We start from the raw sequence: 27,391 nt of genomic DNA on the forward strand, positions 1-27,391 counted from the left end.
CTCAGTGGTTGGGCTGTATTAGAGCAAGCCCAAGCTCAGGTCATTAAATAGTTAGTGAGTCTGTTTCAAAAGCCCATCCAAGAAAATAAAGGAATCTTTTTGCTTTCTTGAAGCAGCTTTGGAAAAGACCCAGACTGCTTAAATCGCAAATATTGAGACACAGTAATGGTGAAGCCTTTGTTATTCATCAGTAAATCACCGTTACAGAACGGTAAGATTCCCTCACTTAAAAAGAGAGCGAAGAGTTCTTATTATTCCCCTTTATCATCTTTGACTGCATATGAAAAAAAATTAACATGTGCATGCTTTCCCACCAAAATCTCTAGTAAAACCAGAAAATACATGTAAAATACACCAGCAACAAAGTGGAATTCAGTGTATCTGAGGAACTCGGTGCAGGCTTTGTAAAACGAAATAGTTCGACAGACTGACCTTGATCCAATCAAACAGAACTCGCTTCCATTCAAAGGGACACACTTCTTTTAAGACAGACAAGCTAAAAAGGATCGGCTTTAGTTCTCAGGGACAGGCTCCTTGTAAAAGTGCACCAGAGAAACCAAAATATCTTGCTGGATTACAAAAGGTTTTATTCTTACAGCTGCTTAAGATGATGCCCTTCAGTGTTTCAGTGGAGAAAACAATTTCCCAAGGGTGTTTCCAAGTGAGACTCATGTGACATTTTCAGTGCCTGCACTATTCAAGCTGGGGAAAACAACCTCAACAAAAAGAGCCCACACATGCACAAAGAAGATAAAAGACACAACTCCGCTAGATGGCAACCCCTGGTCTGGCAGCAGTGCCCTCGCCTCCTCCACAGCACCGAGAGGAGCTCCAGCCCTTCGCAGGAGTTGCACAGAAGTCCTTTGTCTGGCCTGTGCTGTGGGAAAAGCAGCCGGGATAGACCCAGCCATTGTTAGCTCCTCTCCAGCCTTATCCGACTTCCCATACCAGGTACTCCTCAAATCCACCCTCTAGCAGAAATGCAGTGCAATTTTGAAGAATACTGATACTAAATTTTAAATAATTTTTTTCAGCGTAAGCTCCTATAAACTGAAAATCCCCCTTTAGGAACTATTGCGGAATAGAAGCTAAGCTGAAGCAACATCTGCAGCTGCTGCACAGTCAGGCTGACTCCTGGAGCCTGCCCCCAGCTTCTTGCAAGCCCACCAAGAACCCTCCCAACCCAGCAGCATCTGGAGTGAGCTGCCGTGACAGTTTTACACCAACTCAGCTCTGCTGACACCCCTAGAGTCGCTTCTCCCACTGGTTTGAGACCAGGAAGGCTGATGGTGCTCTGCTTCTGAGCACCACAGGTCTCCATCTACAAGGGAGCAGAGCACCCGAGTGAAAACCACCAGCAGGTCAGATTTGTGGCACTTCACAGCTACTTGGAAGAAAAGGGTGAGATCTGTGAGCAACCAAACAATTCAGATTTGCAATGTCTACGTGGCATACCCCAGAGTCTCTTCCTGAAGACCTCTTTTAGACTTTTTCCAAGTAAAATCTCACCGAAGTCTGTGGGACGGCTGACAAGTAAGATGGCTGTAAGGTCTTCAGGATTAGATCTCTGGTTAATACACATTTGCATATTGAGCTCATGAAAGAAATAAGTTGCTCAGTGCGATCCTAAGTGAAAAAAGGTGTTTTCTTTCCTTGCATTATCAGTGTACTATCAGCTGCCCCTTCGTTTGCTCGGCCTGCTGAAAGCGCACACCTCGGGCGCACGGCTCAGGTGACAAAGCTGGGCAGTCAGACATACATTAGGGCAGCAGCATCAAGCTGAAATACTCCAAGTGGCTGCCAATACGTGCTATAAATTCACATGCCTGAAGCAGTTGCTAAACAAACAAAAAAACCAACAACACCTCTCCAACCGAAATAACCCCCAAGTTGGTCTTGTCTAGATAATCTAAACCGTAGCTTTACGCAAGCTCTGCTTGGACCTGCTTGCGAACCGGGAGATTTGCCAAAGCAAAGGGGGCAGGATTCAGTTCCCAGAGCAGGACATTGTCCTGTCATCGGCAGAATTAACCAAATTTGTAGCTACCTTGGCCGGACCGGCCGCCCAGTGCTCCTCATACACGCTCTTGTGAAGCTTAGTTACATAAACTACCGCAAAATTGTACTTGAAAAGCGCGTTTCCTTAACGGCGTTCAGCTATTAGTGTTGGGGACATTCATCCATGGTGGTTCCTTTCCATACTGCTTATGGAGACCTCAAGTAGCTTTGGGGAGGAAAGAGGCAGCGTTAATTTACAGCTCTTGCTGTTTAAAAGTAAAATTAAACCAATTTCCAAAACAAGTTCTCCCATGATTTATTTCCAGATCTTGCTTCACCTCTCCACACATCCCAACATCTTGACCCCACGTCTCCGAAAATTAAATCTCTATTGCTGAATGAAGAAAACTTGTTTTACCTTCCATGTTACCTTTTAAAAGACGGAAGGCACGAGGATTTGCCACCGCCAAGGGTAAAACCTCAGGCCGATCCGTAGGTGGATCCCGTTTCAAAAACAAACAATCCGCTTGGGCCTGGCGGGGAGCCAGCCTGCGGGATTGCCTTTTCAGCCTCGCATCTCAATAGGAAACCTCCGAGTATTTTGATCTGTTTTCATAACTGTAACAATTTTCATCCCTCGGCTTTGTAGCATTATTATCGTTGCCTTCTTTCTAGTAGGTTAAAGAAACAGCCGGTACAAATGAAGGCAAAACAAGCACGGGTCGCTGTGGATAAAATACAGCGTTTCAAAAGATTTAGGAAAGACAAAAAAACACTGCCTGTCTTAACTCCTGCCAAGAAACCATTACAGAGGACGGAGGCGCGGTGAAAGCCCCTGGAACGCTGCATTTCAAGAGCAGTAACAACCACAGATCTTAGCTCTATTGTGTAGCTTTATTTTTATAGGACCTATCATAGACTCTTTTACATAACTTAAATGATTATCAAATAATCTCCTGTACACAACGAGACCGAGCCGCGCCGCTTTCCGAGCTTTGACACATTCCTGGAAGAAATCCAACGGTCTGTAGGAATCACATCGCCGCAGCGGCTACAGTACATTTTCATCCCGAACTTACGCCTTCAATTAACTTACGTATCGCTGTAAGTTGCTGTTTGCAAGATCCTGCAGGACATAGTTAAATTTCAGGACACTAAGTTTTGGTAGCAGCATTTTTAATTTTGCTTCACTGTTTGTTTTTTTTTTTTTCCCCTCGCCTTTGTGTCCTCCGCTGAATATCCCCCAGCACTTGCGACGCAGGCAAGCCTGGGAAGAACTTTAACCGCATCGCCAAGAGTTGACTGAGCTTTACGTTTAGACTGAAATAATTTACAAGTGGTCACGGCTGCCTTCAAGAAGAGCAGCCCCCGTTGCAAACGTCGCCTAAGACAGGTCCACCAAGCCTACAGTAGTAAGACCAAACCTGACCCCTACGGAAAGGCTAACGAAAGGTAGTCACCGGCCGCTAGAAAAACACCTGAAGGAACCCAGTATTTCACATTTTATTTGCAGCGTCTCCCACGCCGCAGGAGGAGGCGCCCGGCAGAGTGCAGGGGTGAATCCTGCGGGAGCCGTGCCCGTGGTTTCGGGGCGGGGTGGGGGGACACGCACCCCAGCCCCACGCGTGAGCGGCGGGAGGTCCCGGCTCCCTCCCGAGCGTCCGTGCGGTCCCCGCGGGTGGGCTCGCCCGCTCCCCTCTCCAACCCCCCCCCCCAGCATCGTCCCAGGCAGAGCGGTTCGGGGCGGAGGGGCCGAGCCCCGCGGCGCGGCCCTACAGCCCGGGGTAGGCGGCGCGGTGGTACCCGGCGCTGTAGTCGTAGGGCACCTGCGGCGGGGGCAGGGGGCACTCGGGGAAGAAGGGGGCGAACGCGGCCGACAGGTGCCCGCCGGGCTCCTCGCTGCCGCCGCCGGGGGCCGCCTCCCCGCCGCCGGGGTAGAGCGGGCGCAGCGCCTCGGCCGGCGCCTTCTTGGGCGGGCTGCAGGGCGCGGCCGGGCTCCAGGGCGGCTCGGGGTACAGCAGCCCGCCCAGCAGCGGGTGGTGGGCGGCGGGGAGCGGCAGCGGCGCGTCGTAGAGGCCGTGCTCCAGGCCCAGCTCGGCGGGCAGGCGGGCGGCGGCACCGCCGCCGGGGAAGGCGTCCGGCGGGGCGGCGTGCTCGGGCAGCAGCGCGCCGTACTCGGGGCCCAGCAGCTCGAAGAACTCGGCCGCCTCCGCGCCGCCTTCGCCGCCCTTCTCCAGCTCCTTGGTGCCGAGCGGCGGCCCGCGGGCGGCGGCGGGCAGCGCCGGCTCCGTGAAGAAGGAAGGCGGCAGGTTGCGGTCCCGCAGCGGCACCTTCCGCGGGCCGCCCGCCGCCCCGCCGCCGCCGCCGCCGCCGCCGCCCGCCGCTCCGCCGCCCGCCGCCTCGCCGCCGCCGCCCGCCGCCCCCCGGCCCTGCTGCAGGGAGCCGAAGAGGGCAGCCAGGCTCTTGCTCTGGAGGCTGCTGGCCGCTTGCGAGGCCTCCCGGCGCGGCGGCGGCTTGGCGGGGCAGGCGGCGGGCGGGGAGGAGGCGGCGGCGGGCGGCGGCGGGGCGGGCGGCAGCGTCGGGGAGGCGGCGATGATGCCGGTGCAGCGCTTGATCTGCTTCTGCAGGTACTTCCTGTGGTTCACCTTCCGCTTGGACTTCACCGGCTTGTCCAGCGCCAGCTTGATGTTGCTGGAGGCCGAGTCGATGAAGCTCAGCAGGTCCCTGGTGGCTTCTTTAAAGTCCCCCGCGTCGGCCCCGCCGCCGCCCTCGTAGCCCTTCTCCAGGTCGGCATAGCCCAGGAGGCCGCCGGCGGCGGGGAAGCAGAAGGAGAGGAGGTGATGCGGGCTGAGCAGCGCGGCTGGCACGGCCATGGCCGGCGGCGGGGCGCCGCCGCCCCGAGCTCCGCAGCGCTGCGCGGGGCGGGCGGCGGAGGCGGCGGCGGGGAAAAGGCGGCGGGCGGGGGAGGAGGAGGGCTCAGGAGCAGGGCTGGCCCCGGCCCTCCCCGCCTCCCCGTCGGGCGCCCGGGGGCCGGGCCGGGCCGGCTGCACCCACCCCCCCGGCCGGGGACAGCGGCAGCGGCGGAGGGGCGGGACGAGCATCACCCCCGGGGCAGGCACACACGCCCGGGACAGGTACACGCACCCCGGCGCAGGCACACAGAGCCGCTCCGGAACAGGTACGCAGCATCGCCGGACCCCATCAGTGTGACCCCCGTCACTGGTGTGCAGCCACCCCCAGTGCTGTCCTCCCCCTCCTGCTCAGCTCGCCCAAAATGTGTTCCTCTGGCCGAGGTCAGACCCGCTGATGCTGGATCCGCGGCTCTGGGTGCGAGGGCACAGAGACGTGCTCTGACACCTGCCAGGATGTGCGAGCCTAAATTATTTTGGAAAGGGTTTGTTGTTTGTTTTTTTTCCAAGCTCATTGCTGTGCACATCACCCGGCAGACTGTACTTTCCTAGTCAGGTCAAGTCCTGGGAATACCCAACACTCTGATCCAGTAGAGATTTTAAACGACTGGGCTGCATTCAGGTGAAACTGAAGATTTTTACTTCCATGGGTTTAGTGAAGCAGCGGTATAAATCTTCCATATGGAAGGCAGGAAAATTAGTGAGGCGGCTACTGGAAGTACTGGCAACAGCTCTTATCTTTTGGAGGGGCAAAAGGTATTTGGTTGATTTCCCTTTAGAAAACTTCTGTTCATGCAAAACAACCTCAGCCCTTTGAGCTCTAGATTTATTTTCCGTGATTTTATATGTCCAAGTATGAATAAAGATGCATATCTGATTTCGACTGAAATAAACTGAGTTTTCTTGATCTGCACTGATTCATTAGAAACGCAGCAGTTTTTTGTCGGAAGGCAAAAACAGAAAGCAAAACTGCAAAAGAAAAGGGAAACAGGCTCCTAAGACTGTACTTAGTGGTAAAGTGGAAAAATCAGCCAAATTCACCTCACTGAGGTTTCAAACACTTGTTGAATGGAAAGCAAGTGTCGCAAGGAGAATGGAGGAAAAAGTACATAATTTCATGAAAGGAAAAAAAGGCTCAAAATCCTCTACAAAACAAAAATGCAGGTTTTCTTGGTCTTTCACCTGCATCTCAGCAGGTTCCCAGGGGCAGGCAGAGCCCCGCAGTCCCAAGCACAGCCTTTGCTCTGGTGCTGGCACATCTGGTCAGGGTCTCCTTCGCAAAACCTGCTCTGCTGGAGCCTCCTGGATTCTCTTATTTGGGGAGTTCCTCTGAGTGCAACTGTGTAACTGAAGCAGAAAAAAACCCTGGTAGGCAGAAGGCGCTGGGAAATGTCTATAGCTCTCCATATCAGAATGAGCATGTCTACACAGGAGGTGGATTTAAACTACTTAGCTCAAGTGCAACTGACACGGATTAGCTACCCTGAGGTCCTGCCGAGCCCTGTCAAGCTTTGCAACCTGCTCCAAGCTCCCTTATTACCAGAGGAATGTAAAGGACAACATATATATCCCCTGTGTGCTCCTCTAGATAGTTTTGCATCCACTTCGAGGCCTCTTCAAACTGCACGTGGGTCTAGAAAACAGGGCTCACTACCTGTGGCTGGATGTGCAGCCAGTTTGGGACCATTTCTTAACCTGAGCAACGTGAAGCGACTCTGATGGAGCAGCAGCTACGTTGTCCTCGAGTTAGTATCTGCTTCAGCGGCACAGTGGCAATATTCTGTGGCCTGTCTAAAGGGGGTTGTATTTAATGAGCCTGGGTGGTATTATATGCAGAGTGGCTAAATATCCGGTGGCTTAGAGAAAAAAAAAAAGCTGAAAGCCCCGGCTTCACTTCTGTAAGGCTGAGTTCATTCAATTACCCAGCTCTGAGAGCTCAGCTACGGTTTAGCGGGAGACTTTATTACCTCCTAAAAATTGGAGAGTATTAAAACAATTGTCAGGCGTGCAAAGGAGAGTTTGCATTCAGTTGTGCTAAGCAGCCAAATTTACATATTCTCAACCAGAGCTGGAGATGTAGAAAGCCTTCATAATTGCATTAAACATGCTCATTCTCCATGTTCTCTCAAGCAGAGCTGATTACCCCAAGTCGGGCAATGCCTGGAGGGAAATTTGCTAAGCCACATGATGTCAACAACTTGCAAAGAAAGTGAGTTTTTCCAAGGAAATAGCGGTTCGGTTATTCCTGCAAAACGTCTCTCTTTCCCAGCGGCTCTACGAGCCGACGCTTGTCTCCTGCCTGTGCTCTTTCAGGATGACGATGCTCGGCCCGCGCATGGTGGCTCTCACGTCCCACCAACGATCCACCTCGGCTCGCTGGCAAGGCCTAATGTCTGGGCAGTGCTGGGATTAGAGCCACAAAATAACCCCAACCCCAGGCAAATGTCCCAGTCCCTCCGCTCTCTCCCCCCATCACACCGAGGTGAGTGAAGCAGTTGCAGAAGCGCTTCCCCCACCCCAAACCTGCATCCCACAGGATGTTCAGTGCTCACTAAGGAGCTCCAGGGGCTCTACTGCTATTTTCTCACCCACTTTGTGTAGGAAATTTATCTGGTTTTGTTTATTTTCTTGCTCATTAGAGGTAGCATCATCTCAGCCAGCTCTGGGGATTAAACCAAGGTTTTCCGGAACGATGCCCTTGGCATCAAGCTTGGCTTTTTCAGAGGGAACCATAGAATGGTCACCCAGTGAATCGAAGGGAGCAGGGACACGCCGTGCTCACTAATGCTTCACACAGGCCACAAACTGAGCTTAGAGCCGCACGATCAAGCCCTTTACACGAAGATCAATTTGTTATCCTTCCAGATCGAGCAGGAAAGAAAGGAGAGAGCGGCTTACGCAAACAAGAAAGCCTTACACCACTGAGGGCCACGTTACGGTGCCAGCACTTTTGTGGAGCAGCTCCCCACTGGAGGCAGCTGCAGAAGCCGAATTCACCCTCCTGATGCTCATGGGACTGCCCATCTCAGTGTCCAACACCAGGGTAAATCCTCTGCAACACAGGGACGGGATCCCACTGGGATCCAGCCTGAAGGAAACATCTCATGCTGTGCCTCATCACTAAAAAGGGTAGATTCAGACTAGATCTAAGGAGGAAATTTTTTATGATGAGGGTGGTGAAACACTCTCACAGGTTGCCCATAGAGGTGATAGATGCTCCATCCCTGGGAACATTCTAGGTCTGGTTGGACAGGGCTCTGAGCAACCTGATCTAGTGGAAGATGTCCCTCCCAAGGCAGAGGGGTTGGAACTAGATGATCTTTAAAAGTCCCTTCCAACCCAAACCATTCCATGATTCTATGATCACTAGCAAAACCTTTCCTTAGGGAAGGCAAACCCAATCCAGCACCGAGCCCAGCCCTCACGATTCACAGCCCCCGCTTTCCTTTCACCGACACATCGGGAAGGCAGCGTGAAAGTAAGAAAATCTCTACGACAGGGGAGGGAGGACTTTTTGTTTTTTCCCCTGCCCAGTTGTAGGGCCCGTATGGTTATCAAGTTATGGGAAAATGTGTCTGCCCAAACAGGTGTCACCGCTCACAACCTACGGTCTCATTTCCTGATCGCGTCTTAATCGGCGGGTTGGTCGTGAAAGTTGATTTCTTGCACATTCTTATATCAGTGGGAATTTCTGCTCTTCCCTGACAAGTATTATAGGCAGCCTTTGACATACAGCCCTACAGGACCTAAATAGGCTGCTATTCTTTCCCGACGCTGAAAGGGAGCTTTGTGCCAGGGATTCATTAAACTGCACTGCACAGCCCTTCATAAATGGGCTCAATAATGAACAGTCGATTTAACTGGAAAAGCTGCTGGAGCTGTTAAATTAAAGGGAAATAAAGTGCACTTCAGGCTCAGTCTGCCAGAAGAAAATGTTGACCTAAAAAAAAAAAAAGAAAAAAAAAAAAGAAATAATCTTCATTTTACTGAATCCCTTGCAAACAGGCTAAAACCTTCGGGAAGTTTATACTCTCAAGAGGAGGAGAAATATTAAAACGTTTTGCTTCCCTGCTAATAAGGAAAGAAAAATTGACAGTAAAAATACTCAGTAAAATCAGGAGGAGGAATGAAGGGTATATTCCCCTTAAGTCAAATTTAAGCTACTTAACCTAAATTTAGTATATGTGCCTAGATATAAGACTGCGTGGCTTGTGTAGATCCAGTCCTCACCTGCCTTAAGTCACCACAGATCCCTTCAAATGATGCACATGCGGACATGTGCATATACACGGTTCCTTCCTTTATGGTCTTGGCTGCTTAGAGCTGCTATTTTATCCGGATGAAACTCATAGTAGACATGGGACTGTGGCCTTGGCACCCTGCAAACGAAGCCCTGCTTTTCCTTTTGCAGCTTCTGGATGCTGTTGTCTCAGTTTTCCTTCCCCTCTTCCAATCTCAATGTGCGTTTCGTGTTCTCCCAGGATACATCTCCCCCAGAAGAACGGGCAAAGCAGGTTTTGGTGGCTCTGCTGGCACCGGTGAGTGGGTGACATGTGTTTGTAAGCACTGCGTCACATTGGAAAGAGCTGTGTGAAGATCAAGCACAAAGCTGCGTTGTCTGTGTTTAGGGCATCATCACTCCATCACAAGATCCCATAAAAGCTCTTCTGGTCCTTGCCTGGGCTGGGCTGAGCTCTGAGATGCCACTGGAGATTTCTGGGTTTCAGCAAAGTATTGCTGAGCTACACACAGGTGCCTGAGGTGGAATTAAACATTTAACCTGAGATTTTTTATATGCTTATTTAAGAAAGTAGAAAAAAATAAAACCCAAATATGGCTTAGAACTGGAAAAGAAATAGTGGGTCCCTTCAGGCCCCTCATCCAATCAACTTCATATAGGCAAAGTTTCCACTGGAACTGACTTCACAAATTCATCAGGGAGGGACTTTATTTCCCATTTGCCAGTATTTTGTGAAATCTTGGGGATTTACGCAGCCCAATCCGGTAGCACCCTGGTCTGGGGTCATGTTGCTCATAAGGCAACAGTTGTTTCACCCACGTGAAGAGCGCAGGAGTCAGCTGAAACATGACCCACACATGGGGGGGACTATATTTCATCTTCTGGATGAATAGGAAAGTTCATCGTTCAGCCGAGTGGAATTCCTTATTTCAATGGGGTGACTTCAGCATAAAGCTAGGGTTAGATCTCAATTAGATTTAAGGAAGAAATTTTTTACAATGAGAGTGGTAAGGCACTGGAACAGGTTGTCCAGAGATGTTGAGGATGCCCCATCCCTGGGAGTGTTCAAGGCCAGGTTGGATGAGGCTTTGAGCAACCTGGAAGGTGTTCCTGCCCGTGGGAGGGAGGTTGGAACCAGATGATCTTTAAGGTCCCTTCCAACCCAAACCATTCTATGATTCTATGGTTGCCTAGTGGTGAATCAGCTCTTCCATCATAGCCATTGTGTTCTCCTTCGGCTGAGCAGTTGTAAATATTTTTCTGCAGCTGTGTTCTGCACTTTGTGTATGGTAGATTGTGAAGGAAATCTGTCTATGGGAAGGGAGACTGGAAGCTTATGGACAAGATCAGAAGAAGCGTGCAATGGGGAAGGGATCATGTCCAAATCTAATGCCTGGGGCAGATCATCTGAAAACAAACCTCAGGACTAGCTTGAAAAAATTTGTGTTGCTTTTACTGTTTCAGATTGTAGCTGGTTGTTCATTATATAAACTTTCCAGTTGGAGAAACACTCGTCTTCTTCATAGTGTGGTAGCTTCTGTTCAAATCTTCTATATTATTTTGGAGGTGATCGCAGCGGGTTTTCAGCTCTTCGCTGAAGTTGCCTTTAGTAGGTTGAATATTTTTTTCATGCCCTCTAAAAACATGAGCATTCAGGAAAAGTATTAGCGATATATCAGTCTTCCACCTAAATTTTGCGGAGTTATTTACAGCTTGATTAAAAATTACCTAGTATGAATCAAAATCCCACAAAAGCTGCAAAACTGTGAACTTTGCAGCAAAAATAATGCATTGGATAACTTTCCTGAATGCAGAACTTGGGTGCATTGCTGGTGGCTTTCTGTCACCACTACAAGAGCTGTGCAACACCGTCACTTGCCTCTTCGGGAAAGAGTTTTGGGGGTTGAATTGTAATTTCATTTCATTAAAACCTGCTCATAGTCCGGCACTTGGCTGCTGTTAAAAAGGTGCATTGAGGAAGAGTTTACAGATGCTTATAAAGAATAAGAAAAGAAATTACTTTTCATACTATTGAGAAATATTTTTTCCTGTTATTTCTTTCCTCAGTCATTGTGTATTCCTGGAGATCTGCAGGGTTTTGTCTATACTCAGAGACATTTCTGCAGGTAAATGTGTGGGGTTGGAGATCAAACTCGTTCCTTTATTTTCATGAGGTGCTGCTTGGAAGTGCTTTGCTGAGTGGAAATAAAATGTGAAATGCAAACAAATAGCAACTAACGTCAAGCACCATTTTGTTTGCTGCACACTGTCCTTCCACTAATCTCTCTTTGCTTGGCAGGAACCAGTTCTTTTGATCTCCTGGTTCCTGACAGGCTTTGACAGGAGGTGCTGCGTGGTTTTGGGGAGGACAGGAGCTCCTCAAATCTTACCTGATTCAAACTGTGAGGATTTAGCAAATGCTGCAAAATAGTCTTCATGTATCTCAAACTGGTCGCTGAAACCAAAGGCACTGAGGTGTTCCTCAGAGGTCCAGCGGTACATCGTCCACTCCATGGAGAGCATGGAAGGGCTGAGTGCTGCTTGGTGTGTGGTCCATGGTCCTGCACAACCTGGCACCAGTGTTTCAGAAAGAAGTCTTCTCATCCATTATTTATGCTCTGAAATAAGGACCGTGTCCAACTGCTATTTCCACTGACTTTCACTGTGAGCCAACAATGTGCTCTTGCGGTCCAGAAGGCCAACCGCATCCTGGGCTGCATCAAGAGGAGCGTGGCCAGCAGGTCGAGGGAGGTGATTCTCCCCCTCTACTCTGCCCTCGTGAGACCTCACTTGGAGTATTGCGTCCAGTTCTGAAGCCCCCAACACAAGAAGGACATGGACCAGTTGGAGAGGGTCCAGAGGAGGGCCACGAAGATGATAAGAGGGCTGGAGCACCTTTCCTATGAGGACAGGCTGAAAGAGTTGGGGCTGTTCAGCCTGGACAAAAGGAGGCTCCAGGGTGACCTTTTAGTGGTCTTCAGTACCTCAAGGGGGCCTACAAGAAAGATGGGGAGAGGCTGTTCAGGAGGGCCTGTTGTGATAGGACAAGGGGTAATGGTTTTAAAATAGAGGGAGGTAGATTCAGGTTGGATATTAGGAAAAAATTTTTTACCATGAGAGTTGTAGAACACTGGAACAGGTTGCCCAGAGAGGTGGTGGATGCTCCATCCCTGGAGACGTTCAAGGCCAGGTTGGACGGGGCCCTGAGCAACCTGATCTAGTTGGAGATATCCCTGTTCCTTGCAGGGGGGTTGGACTAGATGACCTTTGAAGGTCCCTTCCAGCCCTAACCATTCTATGATTCTATGATTCTATGATTCACTGAGTGATGAATAACCCAAATTAATGGACCTAGTTTTCAGAATTGCTGAGCATCAGTGACTCCCATGACTCTGGTGAGCCAGTCCCTGTCTCTTTGCTCTCTATTTGGGAGCAACCAATTTTCTTGAGCCAGGAAACCCCATGCCAAGACCTTCATATGACATGTGGCATCTTCCCTCCATGCAGGTATGAGCTAAACTCAGCTTTTCCTGCCAGCTCTCCCATGGCCTGGGCTCATCCCTCTCTCACTCCAGGTAGCTCTCAAATGATGCTTTAACCACGCTGGAGAGCCCCTGTCATGGAGGTGACTTCAGGTACCTACAACTACAGTAACGCTGTCATAATTCTTCTTATTGTTTTATGTTTCTTAAATAAACCTGGTGCAGCTCAGCTGATGGATCTGTAACGTGATGACACTGACAAAAAGGTGGCCTCTGGCTATGGAGCTGTTCCAGTACTGCCTCATCTGCATCAGCCCCAGGGAGAGAGCTGGGGCTCAGGCGCCGGAATGGTGGGAGCTGTGTGACCCCATGGCAGACAACAACAGAGCTCACGTATTTACCTAAAGGAACATTTTTTTCTGGTGTGTTTACAATTGTTGGGAGATATTTGCATCATAAGATCATCTTTAAATGTTGGTCAGCACTGTGTCCCAGTATTTAAATGGTTAAACTCTGTTTCTTTCCAAGATTATAGTTTTTTTTGCCATAAAATGAGACAATTGAGGAATTTTTAATTGCTTTGTTTTTAATTGAAATTGCTATCTAAACTGTGACCAGTTTTGCCTGTTGAAAATGGCCCATTAGAAAGGTAATTTCTAATGAAACGCAAAACGCCCTCATCCAAGCACTTTTTAATACCTTAACTAAACAGGCAAATATGATTTTCTATTCCCAGTCCCACCCCCATCCACTGCAGGGCTGAGCTGCTCCAAGGAGGCCTCTGAGTTCTGGACCAGGAATATGTTTTTGAAAGTGCAACATGAAGATCTGACAGATCCATGTCAAAAAATGATGTGAGCGGCACATCCAGTGCCCCTTGCCGGGCTGCCATGGGGAAATCCAGTGGTGTTGGGACTTACCTATCTCGAGATCGCTTGCTGGGATGGGATGGGTGTTGGTCAGCAAGTGGTGAGCAATTACACTGCGCATCACTTATTTGTCTATATTATTATCAATGTATATATATTAATATATTATTATTTTATGACTAGTACTTTTAATTTTATATTATTATTATTATTAAATTGTTCTTATCTCAACCCACAAGTGTCCTTCCCTTTTCCCCTTTAATTCTCTTCCCCATTCCCTGGGAGCGGGGAAGTGTGAGCGAGCGGCTGCGTGGTGTTTAGTTGCCGCCAGGCTAAACCACGACACCCTCTTTATTTTTTCACTATTTCTTTTCTCCCCTGCTGAGGTATGTCTACAGGGAGTTTAATCTCGTCAGGAGCAGGAATGGATCCCAAGACCCCTTTCATACAACAAAAATAACCTTCTCATTGGTGCAGCTCAGTCTGCAGGCTGAGATGGCCACCGGTCTGCAGGACTTGGGGACAGCAGGAGTCCCTGCTCCTGCACAAAGCCCTTCCTTGGCCCACCCTTGGCCGTGATACGATCTCACACGGAAAGCTCCAGGCCCTAAATCAGCCCAACACAAGCCTCAGCCACCCAAGTCAACCTCTGGCTTTCAATGGGTTTACTCCCATACTTAGATTTGGGCATATCTCGCCGAAAGGAAGACTTTGTTCACAGCAAGAGGGGTTCAAAACCAGTCTGAGGTGCACAGCTACCTTTTAAATGTTCACAGGATTCATGAAGAGTTTAAATCCTAAGAGCTTACTTGCCTGTCCATTATCTAGATAGACACATAATAAATCATTATATACACATATATACCCAGCGTACTGTGATTAGGAGCTTCGCATGCAGCAAATAGGCACAGACTAAAAATACTGTAAAAAAAGAGAAAAGGCTTTTATTTTAAAGCTCTAGCTAACAAAAAATGTTGGGTTTTTGGTTACCAGCAATGTTTTCTTAACCAGATGTTTTCAGTGTTTTCTTAACCGAGCCGCTCGCGGATTGTTCCCTGAATTATTTCATGTTTAGAAATGGTGTCTTGTTAAAAGAGAGAGGGAGACGGAGGGAGAGAGTCGCACAAACTGCCATTATCATGCAAATGGCCCCAGAGGAAAAAGGACAGTGAAAATGATAGCACTGATCTAATTATCTGCAGGCCAATATAGCTAAGTCACTGAAAGAGGCCCACAGAAAAGGCTGCCACAGAAACACAAAAAACAGCCAGAAAACAATAAGGAACTTAGCAACAGTATAAAAACGCACTTCTTTCTGTGCACAAAGAGTAGTTTTATGAGCATTTTTCTTGCTTTCAGTTTGCAGAAAAGGTTAGAGCACATTTTAAATTCTATGCCAGGATTTCCACCACCCCCCCCTCAGCCCCCGAAGATCCTTTGGCACGCCGTCATATCGCCGCGCGCCCGGCGGTGGGAACGCGGCCGCTCCTGCTTAGCGTGTCCGGACCGCCACACGTGTTCGGCTGAGCTGGATTTCAGTAGCTCCCTGCTCAGGAGCTTGGATTTTGGTCAAGACATTCAAGCTTTGCCCTTTTGGTGTGCTAACCTTCTCGTCTTCTTTATGGTGCTCCCAGGAGGTTCCCAGCTGGTGGGATAGACTGTTTCTTCGCTGCCCACCCTGCCTTGGGTGACCTGAGCGAAGGTCTCGGTGCTCCCTCCGTGGAGAGCCGCAGGAGGAGTCACGTTATTGCGGCGTGCTACTGGACACAGCCATCCCCACAGCCATAGTTCACCTCAATGCAGACCTCAGTAAGGACCACAAGATGCTGCCCAACAACACATACTGACAACCAATTTTGAAAGACTCCAAAGCAACTGATTGTGGCTGCTGAAGAGGACCCCATGTGAGCATCTGACCCAAAGCTCCTCTTCTGTGGACCTGATGCTTAGGGATATGGTTTAGTGGTGGATTTGGCAGTGCCAGGTCAACAGTTGGGCTCGATGATCTTAAGGGTCTTTTCCAACCTAAATGATTCTATGATTCGTGTTGGTAGAAAGAAATGGGCAGCTCCAGAGTAACTTTTCTGCCCTATTTTAGTGATCCTTCCTTGTGATTCCATTTTCCCATTGACCTTGAAGGGAGCCCCCACGATCAACCTAATCAAACTAATCCCACCCAGATCTTAAAAGCTCAGGGCACCTACCAACTCAGCCCAACGTCCTTTGGAGCTACAGACGTCAAACCAGGTCAGTGCAATTGCCCAAAATGTCCTGAAAATACCTTTTAGCCACTCAGAGGTCACCACACTCCTTTTTGAGGAGGAAAACTCCCAGCCAGTAACTGTCTCTGTTCATTACAGATTTAGACCAAATAAACCAAAATTAGAAAGCAAAAGTGCAGAGCATCTCTCTACAAATTGTCTAAGTCATCTAGTCCCTCCTATTAAGCTTAACAAGCTTAGTAAGATCTGAAAATATCCATAATTAGCCTCGTGTCAAGAATGTACAGACACTGCAGCAAATAGCTGCCAGATGTGTTGACCCCTGTCTGTATGGCTGGATGCTCTAGAAAAATGAAGGTAAGGAAGGGCAATATCTTCTCTGGGATAGGGCTTTGAATTGTTTCTTTTGGGCCTACTGAAGGGACTTTTAAGAAGGATCTGAATAGGAATACGGACAACTCATTCAACTTGGGTGAGGAGAGTCATCAATATAGGCAAGATTCAGTCTTGTGGTGGCAGCACAAGGAGGAAGAAGAGAAACCACTGGGAAACCCTAAGGTCCGAAGGGATTTGGGCTATGTCCTCAGTCATAGGTTGGATGGGCACTTTTGCCAATGACTCCAGCCAGTTCTGAGCCTAGCACACCTCACCAACAGCCAGACATGCAAGATACGGAAATACAAACACTGTGCACTCAATTTTGCCTAGAGGCAGTTTATTTAGTCCTGCTTGGAAGAAATCTGGTGATTTTTTTTTTTGCAAGCAACCATCTTTAAGCCATCCTTCTGCAGTCTGAGGCCTTCAGCTCTGATTTCAGGTGAGGACCACTAGGTCTGGACCACCGCAGAGTGAACACATGGCTCAGATGTACTATTTAAAGGTGGATTTTCCTTAAAAGCTTGTTATGGGTTCATGGGACAGTATGGGTTTCATGGAGGAGGAATCAGAAGGAGAAAAGGGGTAGAAAGACTCAAAAGAAAAGAAAAAAAAACAAACAACAGACTGTTGGAAGGGATGAGTAGATCTACTGAAGAATTCAGTTCTTGAGAAAGATAGTTAACTTTCAAGTGCTTAAAAACTTGTTTGTAGATAAAGCTTTCTCTATCTAGCCAGCAAGTGCTTCTTGCTCTCCTGACCAGTCTGTGTCCTTAGAGGATAAACTGGATGTTCATAGCGCACCTGACTTGAGTGGAGATCTATGGAAACATGAGTCTGTAAAGGGTATTGGTCTGGGCAGCAGAGTCCTGTTAGATTAGAAATCTGCTAATGAGCCACTGGCAGATCTGTGTGCATCTGCCCTGGTCCTTCCTTCTTCTCCTGCCTCAGCCCCAGCTCCCACTACCGTCTGGAGCCAGCATCATGTGCAGCCCCATGGTGAACTGTCTGAGGAGCTGCTCAAAGTTAAACCTCTCCTTTTTTGATCTTCATAGAATCATAGAATCATTAGGGCTGGAAGGGACCTTCAAAGGTCATCTAGTCCAACCCCCCTGCAAGGAACAGGGATATCTCCAACTAGATCAGGTTGCTCAGGGCCTCATCCAACCGGGCCTTGAACGTCTCCAGGGATGGAGCATCCACCACCTCTCTGGGCAACCTGTTCCAGTGTTCTACAACTCTCATGGTAAAAAATTTTTTCCTAATATCCAACCTGAATCTACCTCCCTCTATTTTAAAACCATTACCCCTTGTCCTATCACAACAGGCCCTCCTGAACAGCCTCTCCCCATCTTTCATGTAGGCCCCCTTGAGGTACTGGAAGACCGCTATAAGGTCACCTCGGAGCCTCCTCTTCTCCAGGCTGAACAGCCCCAACTCTTTCAGCCTGTCCTCATAGGAAAGGTGCTCCAGCCCTCTTATCATCTTCGTGGCCCTCCTCTGGACCCTCTCCAACTGGTCCATGTCCTTCTTATGTTGGGGACTCCAGAACTGGACGCAATACTCCAAGTGAGGTCTCACGAGGCATCTTATCAGGTTCATCTGGAACATGGAACATCATCGTCATTGGAACAGGTTGCCCAGAGGAGTTGTAGATGCCCAATCCCTGGAGGTGTTCGAGGCCAAATTGGATGAGGCTTTGAGCAACCTGGTGTAGGGGAAGGTGTCTCTGCCTGTGGCAGGGGGGTTGGAACTAGATGATCTTGAAGGTCCCTTCCAACCCAAACCATTCTATGATTCTATGATTCTACAATTCTATGATTCTACGATCTGAACCCTGATCAATTCTCCAGTGTCCTTCACTGCACCGCCAAACACTTGTACCAGTTTTTCCTACTTACGGGCCTCTTGAAAATACATCAGAGAAAGAGGGAGCAGAAGTCAAGTTGGCATGAAGAGCGTGGCAGGTAGCTTTCTCTGCAGTGTGGCCATCCAACTGCAAGAAGTCTTTCCATATTTGAAGATGCGACATACAACAACAAGAGAAATAAATCAGATCACAGAATCATAGAATGGCATAGGCTGGAAGGGACCTTAGAGATCATACTGAGATGGAGAAATAAAAAGCACTCAGCCCCTACATCCATCTCTCTGGAGCACTCATTGCATCTTATTCTGATGCTATAAAGTGTCTCCAAAACTCATCTATTTCCTAGGAGAGCTTTGTTAGTATTTATAGTATTGGAGGGGAGGGGGTCTGTCATTTCTGTGAATAGTTGGTTAAGGTCAGAAAACAGATTTTGGTAGCAAAACTGGCTATGTCAGATAAACGTCAGCCATGGAGATTATCTGCCAGGGAACACGAGCAGGCTACAAAGCGATAAGAGGAGCTGCTGGCACCAGAGATCCTGTTTAAATGTGTTCCATGTACATGGAATTTAATTTATGCAGGCTTTGCAAACGGCATCTGATCACTGTGTCAGATGGTCCGGCAGCAGATCAGCAGCCGCCAAACTTGTACCCAGCCGAGCTCACCCACTTGTTTGCTGCACCAGAGAGAGATGGAAGGGATGTGAGCCTTCTTCCTCACGACTTGTGCATTTTTTTAGGTCTTCCACATAGCAAATCTCTTCCACCTGATCTCTTTTGTGACAGTGTCTACTCAATACACATTCTTCTTTCCCTGGTTTTGTTTTCACTTGCTGCTTCCCAGGCCACTCTGTTGGAAGAAATTACATCACCAGAGAAATATCTGACATTTCAGCTGATCTAAGTTCAAAATACACTGATTAGCGAATGGCATGGAAAAACACACAAAGACCACTGACAGTTACAGGCCATAGCAGATGCCTCAGGGAGGAACTAGATCAAGCGCTACTTTGGTTAACAAGAACTATGAAAATGAGACTTAATTGTCCATATCTAAACCACACCCTTATGATTTCAATATCTAATAGATTTAATTCCTTTCTGTTTCCCAGATGCAAAATACACACTAGTAATCTGCTGCGATGGAGGCATGGAGATGAGCCTTGCAGCCTGATATCCACGGTCCGTAAGCTGCCCCATGACATGAAGGGCCATGTAGAAAGGTCCAGCAATAACCCAAGGGGGTAACACTTCCTTAGAACTCCTCTGGATTATGGGGAGAAGGGAGCTGAGACCAGAGGCGACTTTGTGAGGATGCCCTGGGCCAGGCACCCTCAGCATGCCTAGAAGGGCTGCCCATCTAAGCACTCCAGCTCTTCCCATCACCAAGCATATATATGACCTTTTTAAAGTGCCTGGAATACTCGGATCCCTTTCAGAGCACACAGAGGACGTGTCTGTGCCAGTAGCCAGGGAGCTCATTTCCAGCCACTTTAACTAATAGTCTGATTTCTGGCTTGCCCTAATCCTTGCCCTGGTTGATCCTGCTGGCCCTGGTCCATAGTCACTGGCCAAGGAGGGGTTGGTTATGCTCCTACGACATTAGCCAAAACTGGGCACTTGAGGCCACAGGGGCTGCTTGGGTGGTGTGTGTTTAGGCTTATACAGGACCAGAAGACACTATCTGGGTCATGGAGCCCAGGCAACTACAGAGTAAGAAGTCCCCAAGTCATGAATGGAAGAAGGATGGGGACAGTCTAGAGGGAGTGTTGCTCTGTGCTCATCCCATCCTTACAGCTCTCCTCTGGCCTCTCTCAGGGTGAGGACATGAAGTTGCTGTAGCAGACATGCTGTTCAAAAGGGTCTGTAGAGCATCCATTTCACATGCCACTACACACCCTGGACTATAGGAAATAAACTCCAGCAAAAGACCAAATCAACAGTTGTAACACGCCTCAGAACGAGAGGATGGGAGACCTGCAATGTTGATGTCTGGGCTTCTACAATAGCAGAGAATTCATGGAGTAAAATCATAGACTCATAGAATGGTTTGGGTTGGAAGGGACCTTAAAGATCGCCTAGTTCCAACCCCCTGCCATGGGCAGGGACACCTCCCACTACACCAGGTTGCTCAAAGCCTCATCCAACCTGGCCTTGAACACTTCCAGGGATGGGGCAGCCACAACTCCTCTGGGCAACCTCTCCCAATATTTGACCACCCTGACAGTGAAGAATTTCTTCCTTAGATCTAGTCAAAATCTTCCCTCTTTCAGTTTAAAGCCATTGCTCCTTGGCCTGTCCCTATACTTCCTTGTCAAAAGTCCCTCTCCAGCTTTTTTGTACTCTCTTTAGGTACTGGACGGCTGCTAGAAGGTCTCTCTGGAGCCTTCTCTTCTCCAGGCTGAACAACCCCAACTCTCCCAGCCTGTCTTCATAGGAGAGGTGCTCCAGCCCTATGAAATCTCAGATGATGCTATGAAGTGCCCAAGCTTCACTATGCAGCAGGAGGAAAATAAAACACTAATTTAAAAACACAGCGCAGAAGAAGTTGACTTGCACCCCTCATGCTGATGTCTGATAATTCAGGATCCATTGGGACAGAGGCAGGAGTGTTCCTGCAGCTTCATGCCAAAGGCATCTGCCTGGGAAGGGAAGGCCTGGGTTCAGGTATCTGCTCCTGGTGCTGCTTGGGTATTTAACCTGACTAAACTGCTGTCCCCTGTCACCTCCACCCTCTCCATCTCCTGCTCTGTCAGCAATGACTGATGGACATCCTTGCATCCCCAGGACGTTCCCTGATGTCCCCTTCAGTTGTGACAGCAACCCTCTGCTTTTAGGATGAGCCCCAAAGACAAGGACATTTTATCCATTGAGGTTTTAGCTGGAGATCAGATATAATTTTCTGCCCAGAGGGACATTTCTTGTTGGGACAAACCTTGAGGCTTACAGCCCTAAAGGTGCCTAATACCCACCAGTTTCTGGTGTGACTCAGGGAATACTGCCTAAATTCAGAGATGAGCTGTGGTGGTAACTATCCAGGGCTGTAAGACTTAAAGGAAAATATGTCACACTTGGTCAGGTACAACCTCTTTCAACTAAAGTAAATCAAAAAGAAGAAATAAATAAAAAAAAAAATAACCCCCCATATACTTCAGAAAATTTGCACGGTTTTCAAGTGTTTTCTTGTTTTATTCACCACAGACAGTATTATACTTTTGCTTTTGAAAAAGAGAGAGAAAAAGAGAGAAAAATGAAGTAAGAAATAGTAAAACAAATAATTTTCATCTTGCCAGGGAAACAGCCTCCTCATTTAAAAAAAAAAAAAGTCAGATTTTTTATTTTGAGAATAACACTTGGTAAAAGCAATTGGATTTAGAAATCTCAGCCAGCTGTTGGTAACAAGCTGTCCCAAGAGCAGTGCCGTATTCCTGCATCCATCACTGCGGCAGTCGCACGGGCACATCGTTCCGTCCTCCCTGCCGCGTGGCTCTGCGCATCATCACTGCCAACGTAACGGAGAGCAGCTCGGCGGCTCCCACTGCCGCCTCCCTGCGCTGCCCACCGCTTTCCCTGGCACTGGGCAGGGTCATCCTTGGCTCCTGCTCCGTGCATGTGTGTGCACACGTGTGTTCTTGTGCAAATTCCCGTGCTCAGCAAGGGGCTTTGACTTTCTTCCAAGAAAAGATGTGCACACCTCAACTTGCTGCTGTCACTGTCTTCTATCTTTTTTTTTTTTCCCCCCAGGCAAAAAGTTGCCTAAAAGCAGTTGTGTAAAGATGTAATCAGCTAATTACTTGTAACTGGAATAACCTGGAAGGCTGGAGGACTGGTAATGTGGGATCCACACCCTCCTTGAGGATACCATCTACTTAGGGGGCCTGAAGCTGCCAGTACATTTTCAGGAGCCAATTGTTTCCCGACCCAAGGGTAAGGGCACGGTGGTCACTGCACTAAAATCCTGTTCTTTGCTCTGAATTTGAGCCTAGCAGGACCACGGCAGGCGCAGAGAGACCCGGTGATGGCTCCAAGCCATTGGTCCCAGCCCTGGAGCAGCCCTGTGCGTGCAAACCCACCAGGACATCACTTGTGTCACCCTCCTGGGCTCTCAGGGCTGTTTCTCTAGGAGCTGCTTATTGACTTGCCTCAGCCCAAAACAACAACGTCAGTCATCGTTCCTCCTCCTGGCTCGGTCCCCCCACCCTGGAGTAAGGAGAAGCGTCAAATAATCCTCCTCCGTTCGGTGTGTGGTCTGGTTTTCCGTGTCGTCATGCAGACAGTACAGAGCCAGGGGGTCAGGCGGGTCATCAGAATGCTAATAAGAAATCTGATTGATGAGCCGGTGCCTCGGGGATGAATGGGATACTTAATTAATGACTTCTGCTCTGTTTAAGAAAAAGTTTCCCTTAACTCCCATCCCTCTTCTCAAAAAAAAAAAAAAAAAAGGAAAAAAAAAAAGGAAAAAATCCCTCTATAATCCCAAGTTTTCCAAACAACATAAAGGGAACTTCAAAGACAGACATGGTCAGTTTTTATGTGTTGGGTTGGTTCAGTGATTCTTTCCTTTCTTTGTTTACAAGGGCAGCCAGGCTTGATTCCAAGGCTGAAAAATAAAAGGCCACATTGTTCAACCAGATTCTGGATTTTTACAAGAAATTTCCTCCTTCCCAGTAGGGCAATTAACTGCTTCATTTCTGGGTCCATGAGTACCAAACCGCCCCGCCGCCCTGTGAAACTGGGCAGCGGTGGGTTCCTGCCAAAGCACGGCTCTGCTTCGGAAACAAGACGTACTACGGAGACGCTATTGTCCCATTAAAAGCTAACCAGCGAGCCAGGATTGGGGGGGTTGTGTTGTGTTTTTTTTTTTCAGGGAAATAAAAGTCCATCAGGGAAAATACCTGGTAGGCACTTAGCTTAGGAACATCAGACCGGGTATTCAGGGCGATGCGAATGGGATTTCAACCCAGCAATTAGCAATGGAAACCAGCAACGGTTTCAAACGCTCTCTTCCGGATTGATCTGGAAAGTTATTTCATGCTAAATGAATAGCAGCAGGAAAGAAGATGAAAAGGGGGAGTTTAAAAAAAAAAAAAAAGGAAACACACACAAATGAATTTTTTAACTCTGAGGTCTCTTTTTAGGAACCAGCTGAGCTGTGGCATTCAGGGCAGAACAAGCTGCTCAGTATCAGTGCTGGGCAGATGGGAGACGGCAACGAAGGGATGCAGGTGAGGGGTCGGGCCCCATGTGTCTCCCACCCTCCCACTCAACTTTGGTCATTCCCAGCAGACAGCTCAGGCCACCTCATGGGCCCCAACACCCTGACACGCAGCCAAGTCCATGGGCTCAGCAGATTCACGGGACCTGAAGACCCTTGGTGGACCCAACGGGGGAAGGAAGCGGCATCCTTCAGCCCTGTGCGGGCTTCACCCGCCCTTTGCTTGGGTTTTAGCACATCCTTAATGCCAAGTCCATTGCGAGAACATTTTGGTAAGCAGGAGTCGTTCACGCACTCGGAGCTAAGCGTATATTTAAGCATCTGGTTGATCTGAAACCCAGGGGAGGAAAAGATGGATGCTGACCGAGCTGGCGGCTGTGCCTGGCAGCGATGCTCAGCCTGGGCTCACAGGACCTGCAGGCTGCCTTTTGCTGGAGCTGAATTTTGATGTTGGTGTCTCATTTTTAACTCCTTGCAGTAATGCTGTGTGAATTTGACATCACTCGCTCATCTTTTAAGCTGTAAATACAATTACAAATCATTTCTTTTAAGAAAGTCAAGGGACCCTGAGGGCACAGAGAGTCTGCATCAGTCTGAAATTTGGGCAAGAAAGAAAATGTGCCATCTCCAGAAGAAGAAATGGCAGGCAAGGCTTTAACCCAGCAGCCTAGGCTACCGACTATTTGTATTTTTTTTCAAAAGGTGCATTAATTTTCTAAGTGAGTAGACACCTGCTTTGGCCTAAGGATTTGAAGCACCAGTTACTCTCACCAGCCTCGCTGGTTAAAATCCCACTTGTTCAAATCCCACTCGTTCAAATCCCACTCATGGGGGATTTAGTAGTCCCTCATTGAGGTATTTTATTACCTAAAAAGCACTGACCTATTTAAAGTGCTGGGAAAGTTCAGAGTCACCTTCCTCCTGCTGATCGCGACTCCTGCAGCTGTGATCTCCTACTTGATTTTATCCATGAGATGAACCCTGAGGAGACGCAGCAAAGCAGGAACATAAAAAAACACTCAAAAGTTCTCATCTGGGGCTGGTGCGGCCCACCTGACCATTATTTTGGGGATTTTGGGCAAGTCCTGGTTTACTTTTAACCCTTCAGATCTTTCAGCTTAATAAAGAAAAAGGCTTTAAACAAGTTGGGCAACAGGAGGAGGTGTTGGGAATGGAGCAGGTCTCCGACCCTCCTGGAGAACTCGCTTGGGACACACCAGCTAAAGGAAAGGGAGGAAAAGAAACAAGTGAGAAAATACCTGCCAAGTGATGATGAGCAGCCAGGAAAAAAAAAAAGAACCAAGGTTTACCGCCTGGAGCTGATTTGCATTTGTATTGAGCGCTTGGGGAATACGGATAAAACGCTCTTTATTTTTCAGGGGAATTCAGGGAATATCAGCAGCAACATCCGCGCATAAGCACAAAAGGGGAAACAGAAGTATTTTGGTGACCCTGTGCTTAGGCAGCGGCGGTGATCACATCAGAATAACGCATCTCTCGCCATGTTTTCACGGGTCCTGCCGAGAAAATCAGCACAGGCACGGAACGACGGTTACTTCTGGCAGTGGTGTGTGGGGGAGAAGTCAGGGAGGGAGGTTAGAGGGGGGGGGATGTTGTTAGAAAATTGTTGCTGAACTGAGAACAAGAATCATAGAATCATAGAATGGTTAGGGCTAAAAGGGACCTTCAAAGGTCATCTAGTCCAACCCCCCTGCAAGGAACAGGGCCCAGAGTCTCAAACTAACACCAGAGCCCTCCATATCCCCCGTCACCGACGTCTGCGGTGCTCCTCGGCCATCCCGTCAGTCTGTGGGGCACTGGCAGCGTAAAAGCAAAGCAAAACTGGGAATTGAAAATGAGAACTGGCCAGACATTGAAAAAGGCCACAGAAAGAGGAGTCATTTGTGGCCAGAGAAACACCTTGTTTGGCTGAGCTGCTGCTTAAACATCAGCCTGTGGCTGCTCACTGTGGGTGTAGGACACACTTGTCAATCCTAGATCCCCTCCAGTTCGTAGATGGAGACGCCATCTGCATGTGTTTCATAGACCCACAAAACCATAGAACGGTTTGGGTTGGAAGGGACCTTCAAAGATCATCTAGTGCACCCCCCTGCCATAGGCAGGGACACCTTCCCCTAGATCGAGTTGCTCAAACCTGACCTTGAACACTTCCAGCGATGGGGCATCCATCCAGTTGTAGGATTAACTATCCCCGTATCCCCTAAATACGTTAAATGCCTTCCTGCTACACTTCTGGAGATCTCCTATCTGGTGGCTTTGCAGGTTCGGGACACCTCTCCTGGGCAGATGGACATCTACCAGCTGCTGGACCTCTGCTCTAATTCTGATTTAGTTAAACAGTCATCTGAATTCTACCTAAGCTGTGAAAAAGCAGTGAATTGGCCAAAGTTGTGGCAGCTGTGAAAAGGGAGTCACCCAGCACACTTTGTTTTCTCATAGGAAGTGTGAAGACTGGTCCCAGGCACTGCTGCACTCTGTCTCCACTGGGGAGGTGACAGCCTTCCAGACTGTGCTCTGGCAGCCCCCAATCCAGTAACGCTGTTATAATTTATTCAACACGGGAGCCAGTGAGTCTCATTACAGCCATAAGTGCTTTGGTGGATCATGGACCCAGACAGCTTTGCAGATGGATCCATGTTCAATGCTCACATGCCAGACGCTCCCAGCGGAAGATGAACTGGTTCACCAGTGCACCAGTCCAGGGCATTGCGACCACCAGGCAGCTCCACATGGTCAGCTGCTTCTTGCTGCACAATTTTGTGGACATTTACTCATTTTTGTACTTTTAAGGACCAAAGAGAACCACTGAGTTCATCTCATATGTCAAGTCAAGGTGTTCATGCTGCTTCTCCCGTAAGAACCTCAGCCTGAGCCTGTGGCCAGAGTGGTGCTCCAGGAGGGTTCCATGCACAGCTGGTGCAGAGGAACCTGGGGGCAGCAGTTGATTCCTGGCCATCAGCAGCAACCTCTCTCCTGTGCACACGGTGGATCAGAAGAAGACATGGATCTACCACCTCAGGTAGTGCCTGAGGCAACAGCCCAGCTCTATACTGTGTTACGGGAACAGGCCTGAGGCAAAATCTATTCTGTTATAAACCAACATCTGCTATTTATCCCTGAGATAATGGCCAGGAAGCCTTCTCTGATCTTTTAAACACCCTTCAGAAACATTTACCCCCATGTTTCAGTAAACTACGTCCTCTTCTGCATGAGGAAGGGTCAAAACCAGGAAGGTTTTCCTTGTCTGTTAGCAGTATGTACCAGATCAAAGCAATGTAGTAACTAGCTCTCTGCTGTCATTTCCCAGCTGAGAAACAACTCACTGGTTACTTCAGGCTTGATTCACCTCAGGCTTTGCTCACGTAATTCCTTGTTGTACCTTCACAGCAAACTTTAGGCCACGTAGAGCTTCAGTTGGGTGAGGAAGGGTCACAAAACCCAAAGCAGTGATGGAAAAAGCTTTAAAATTGCAGATGTGGCAGCACTACCCTGTAGACACTTGCACCTCCTGGCACCCATGTGCTGGGGTCTGTCGATGTTGCAGCAGATGTTCTCAGGTTTCATAGAATAGAATCATAGAATGGTTAGGGCTGGAAGGGACCTTCAAAGGTCATCTAGTCCAACCCCCCTGCAAGGAACAGGGATATCTCCAACTAGATCAGGTTGCTCAGGGCCTTGTCCAACCTGGCCTTGAACGTCTCCAGGGATGGAGCATCCACCACCTCTCTGGGCAACCTGTTCCAGTGTTCTACCACTCTCATAGTAAAAAATTTTTTCCTAATATCCAACCTGAACCTACCTCCCTCTATTTTAAAACCATTACCCCTTGTCCTATCATAACTGGCCCTCCTGAACAGCCTCTCCCATCTTTCCTGTTTCGTGTATGTCCCCTTCATCCAGGAAGTCTCCATTCACAAAGACAAGTTTCTGAAGGGAATTTGCTGCCATTTCAAGATGTTTTGGAGGATGGGGGGTGGGAGGAGAAGGGAGGGACTGAGATAGCAGAGGTCGAGCCCCTGGCTTACTGCGCTGATCAAATCCCGGGCTGTGGCATTACCTTCCTTTTCAGCTGACCCAGTTCCAGCGCTGCAACTGCCTATTCCCACGCCACGTCAAAGAGAAGGTTTACATTGTTCGCTGGATATTAATTTAAATTATTCTGGGGCGCCTGGAAACCACTTTCCCCCCCCA

The 27,391-nt window shown here is 48.6% G+C and overlaps 1 protein-coding gene across 2 annotated transcripts; it reads right to left on the reverse strand.

The window, feature by feature from the left end:
* Window positions 1-3,770: 3,770 nt before the first annotated feature.
* Window positions 3,771-4,871, reverse strand: FAM181B (family with sequence similarity 181 member B). Of its 2 annotated transcripts, XM_086614398.1 has the most exons (2): window positions 4,433-4,871; window positions 3,771-4,357 (listed from the first exon to the last, which is right to left on the reverse strand). In XM_086614398.1, the coding sequence occupies exons 1-2, from the start codon at window positions 4,869-4,871 to the stop codon at window positions 3,771-3,773; spliced, it is 1,026 nt and encodes a 341-aa protein (XP_086470524.1). The 2 variants fall into 2 exon arrangements, with proteins under 2 accessions (XP_086470524.1, XP_086470514.1); XM_086614388.1 differs by having other exon boundaries at window positions 3,771-4,871.
* Window positions 4,872-27,391: the final 22,520 nt, after the last annotated feature.

This window comes from Tauraco erythrolophus, chromosome 1 (assembly GCF_009769465.1).
Source record: "Tauraco erythrolophus isolate bTauEry1 chromosome 1, bTauEry1.pri, whole genome shotgun sequence".
In the NCBI taxonomy this organism is placed as follows: Eukaryota; Metazoa; Chordata; class Aves; order Musophagiformes; family Musophagidae; genus Tauraco; species Tauraco erythrolophus.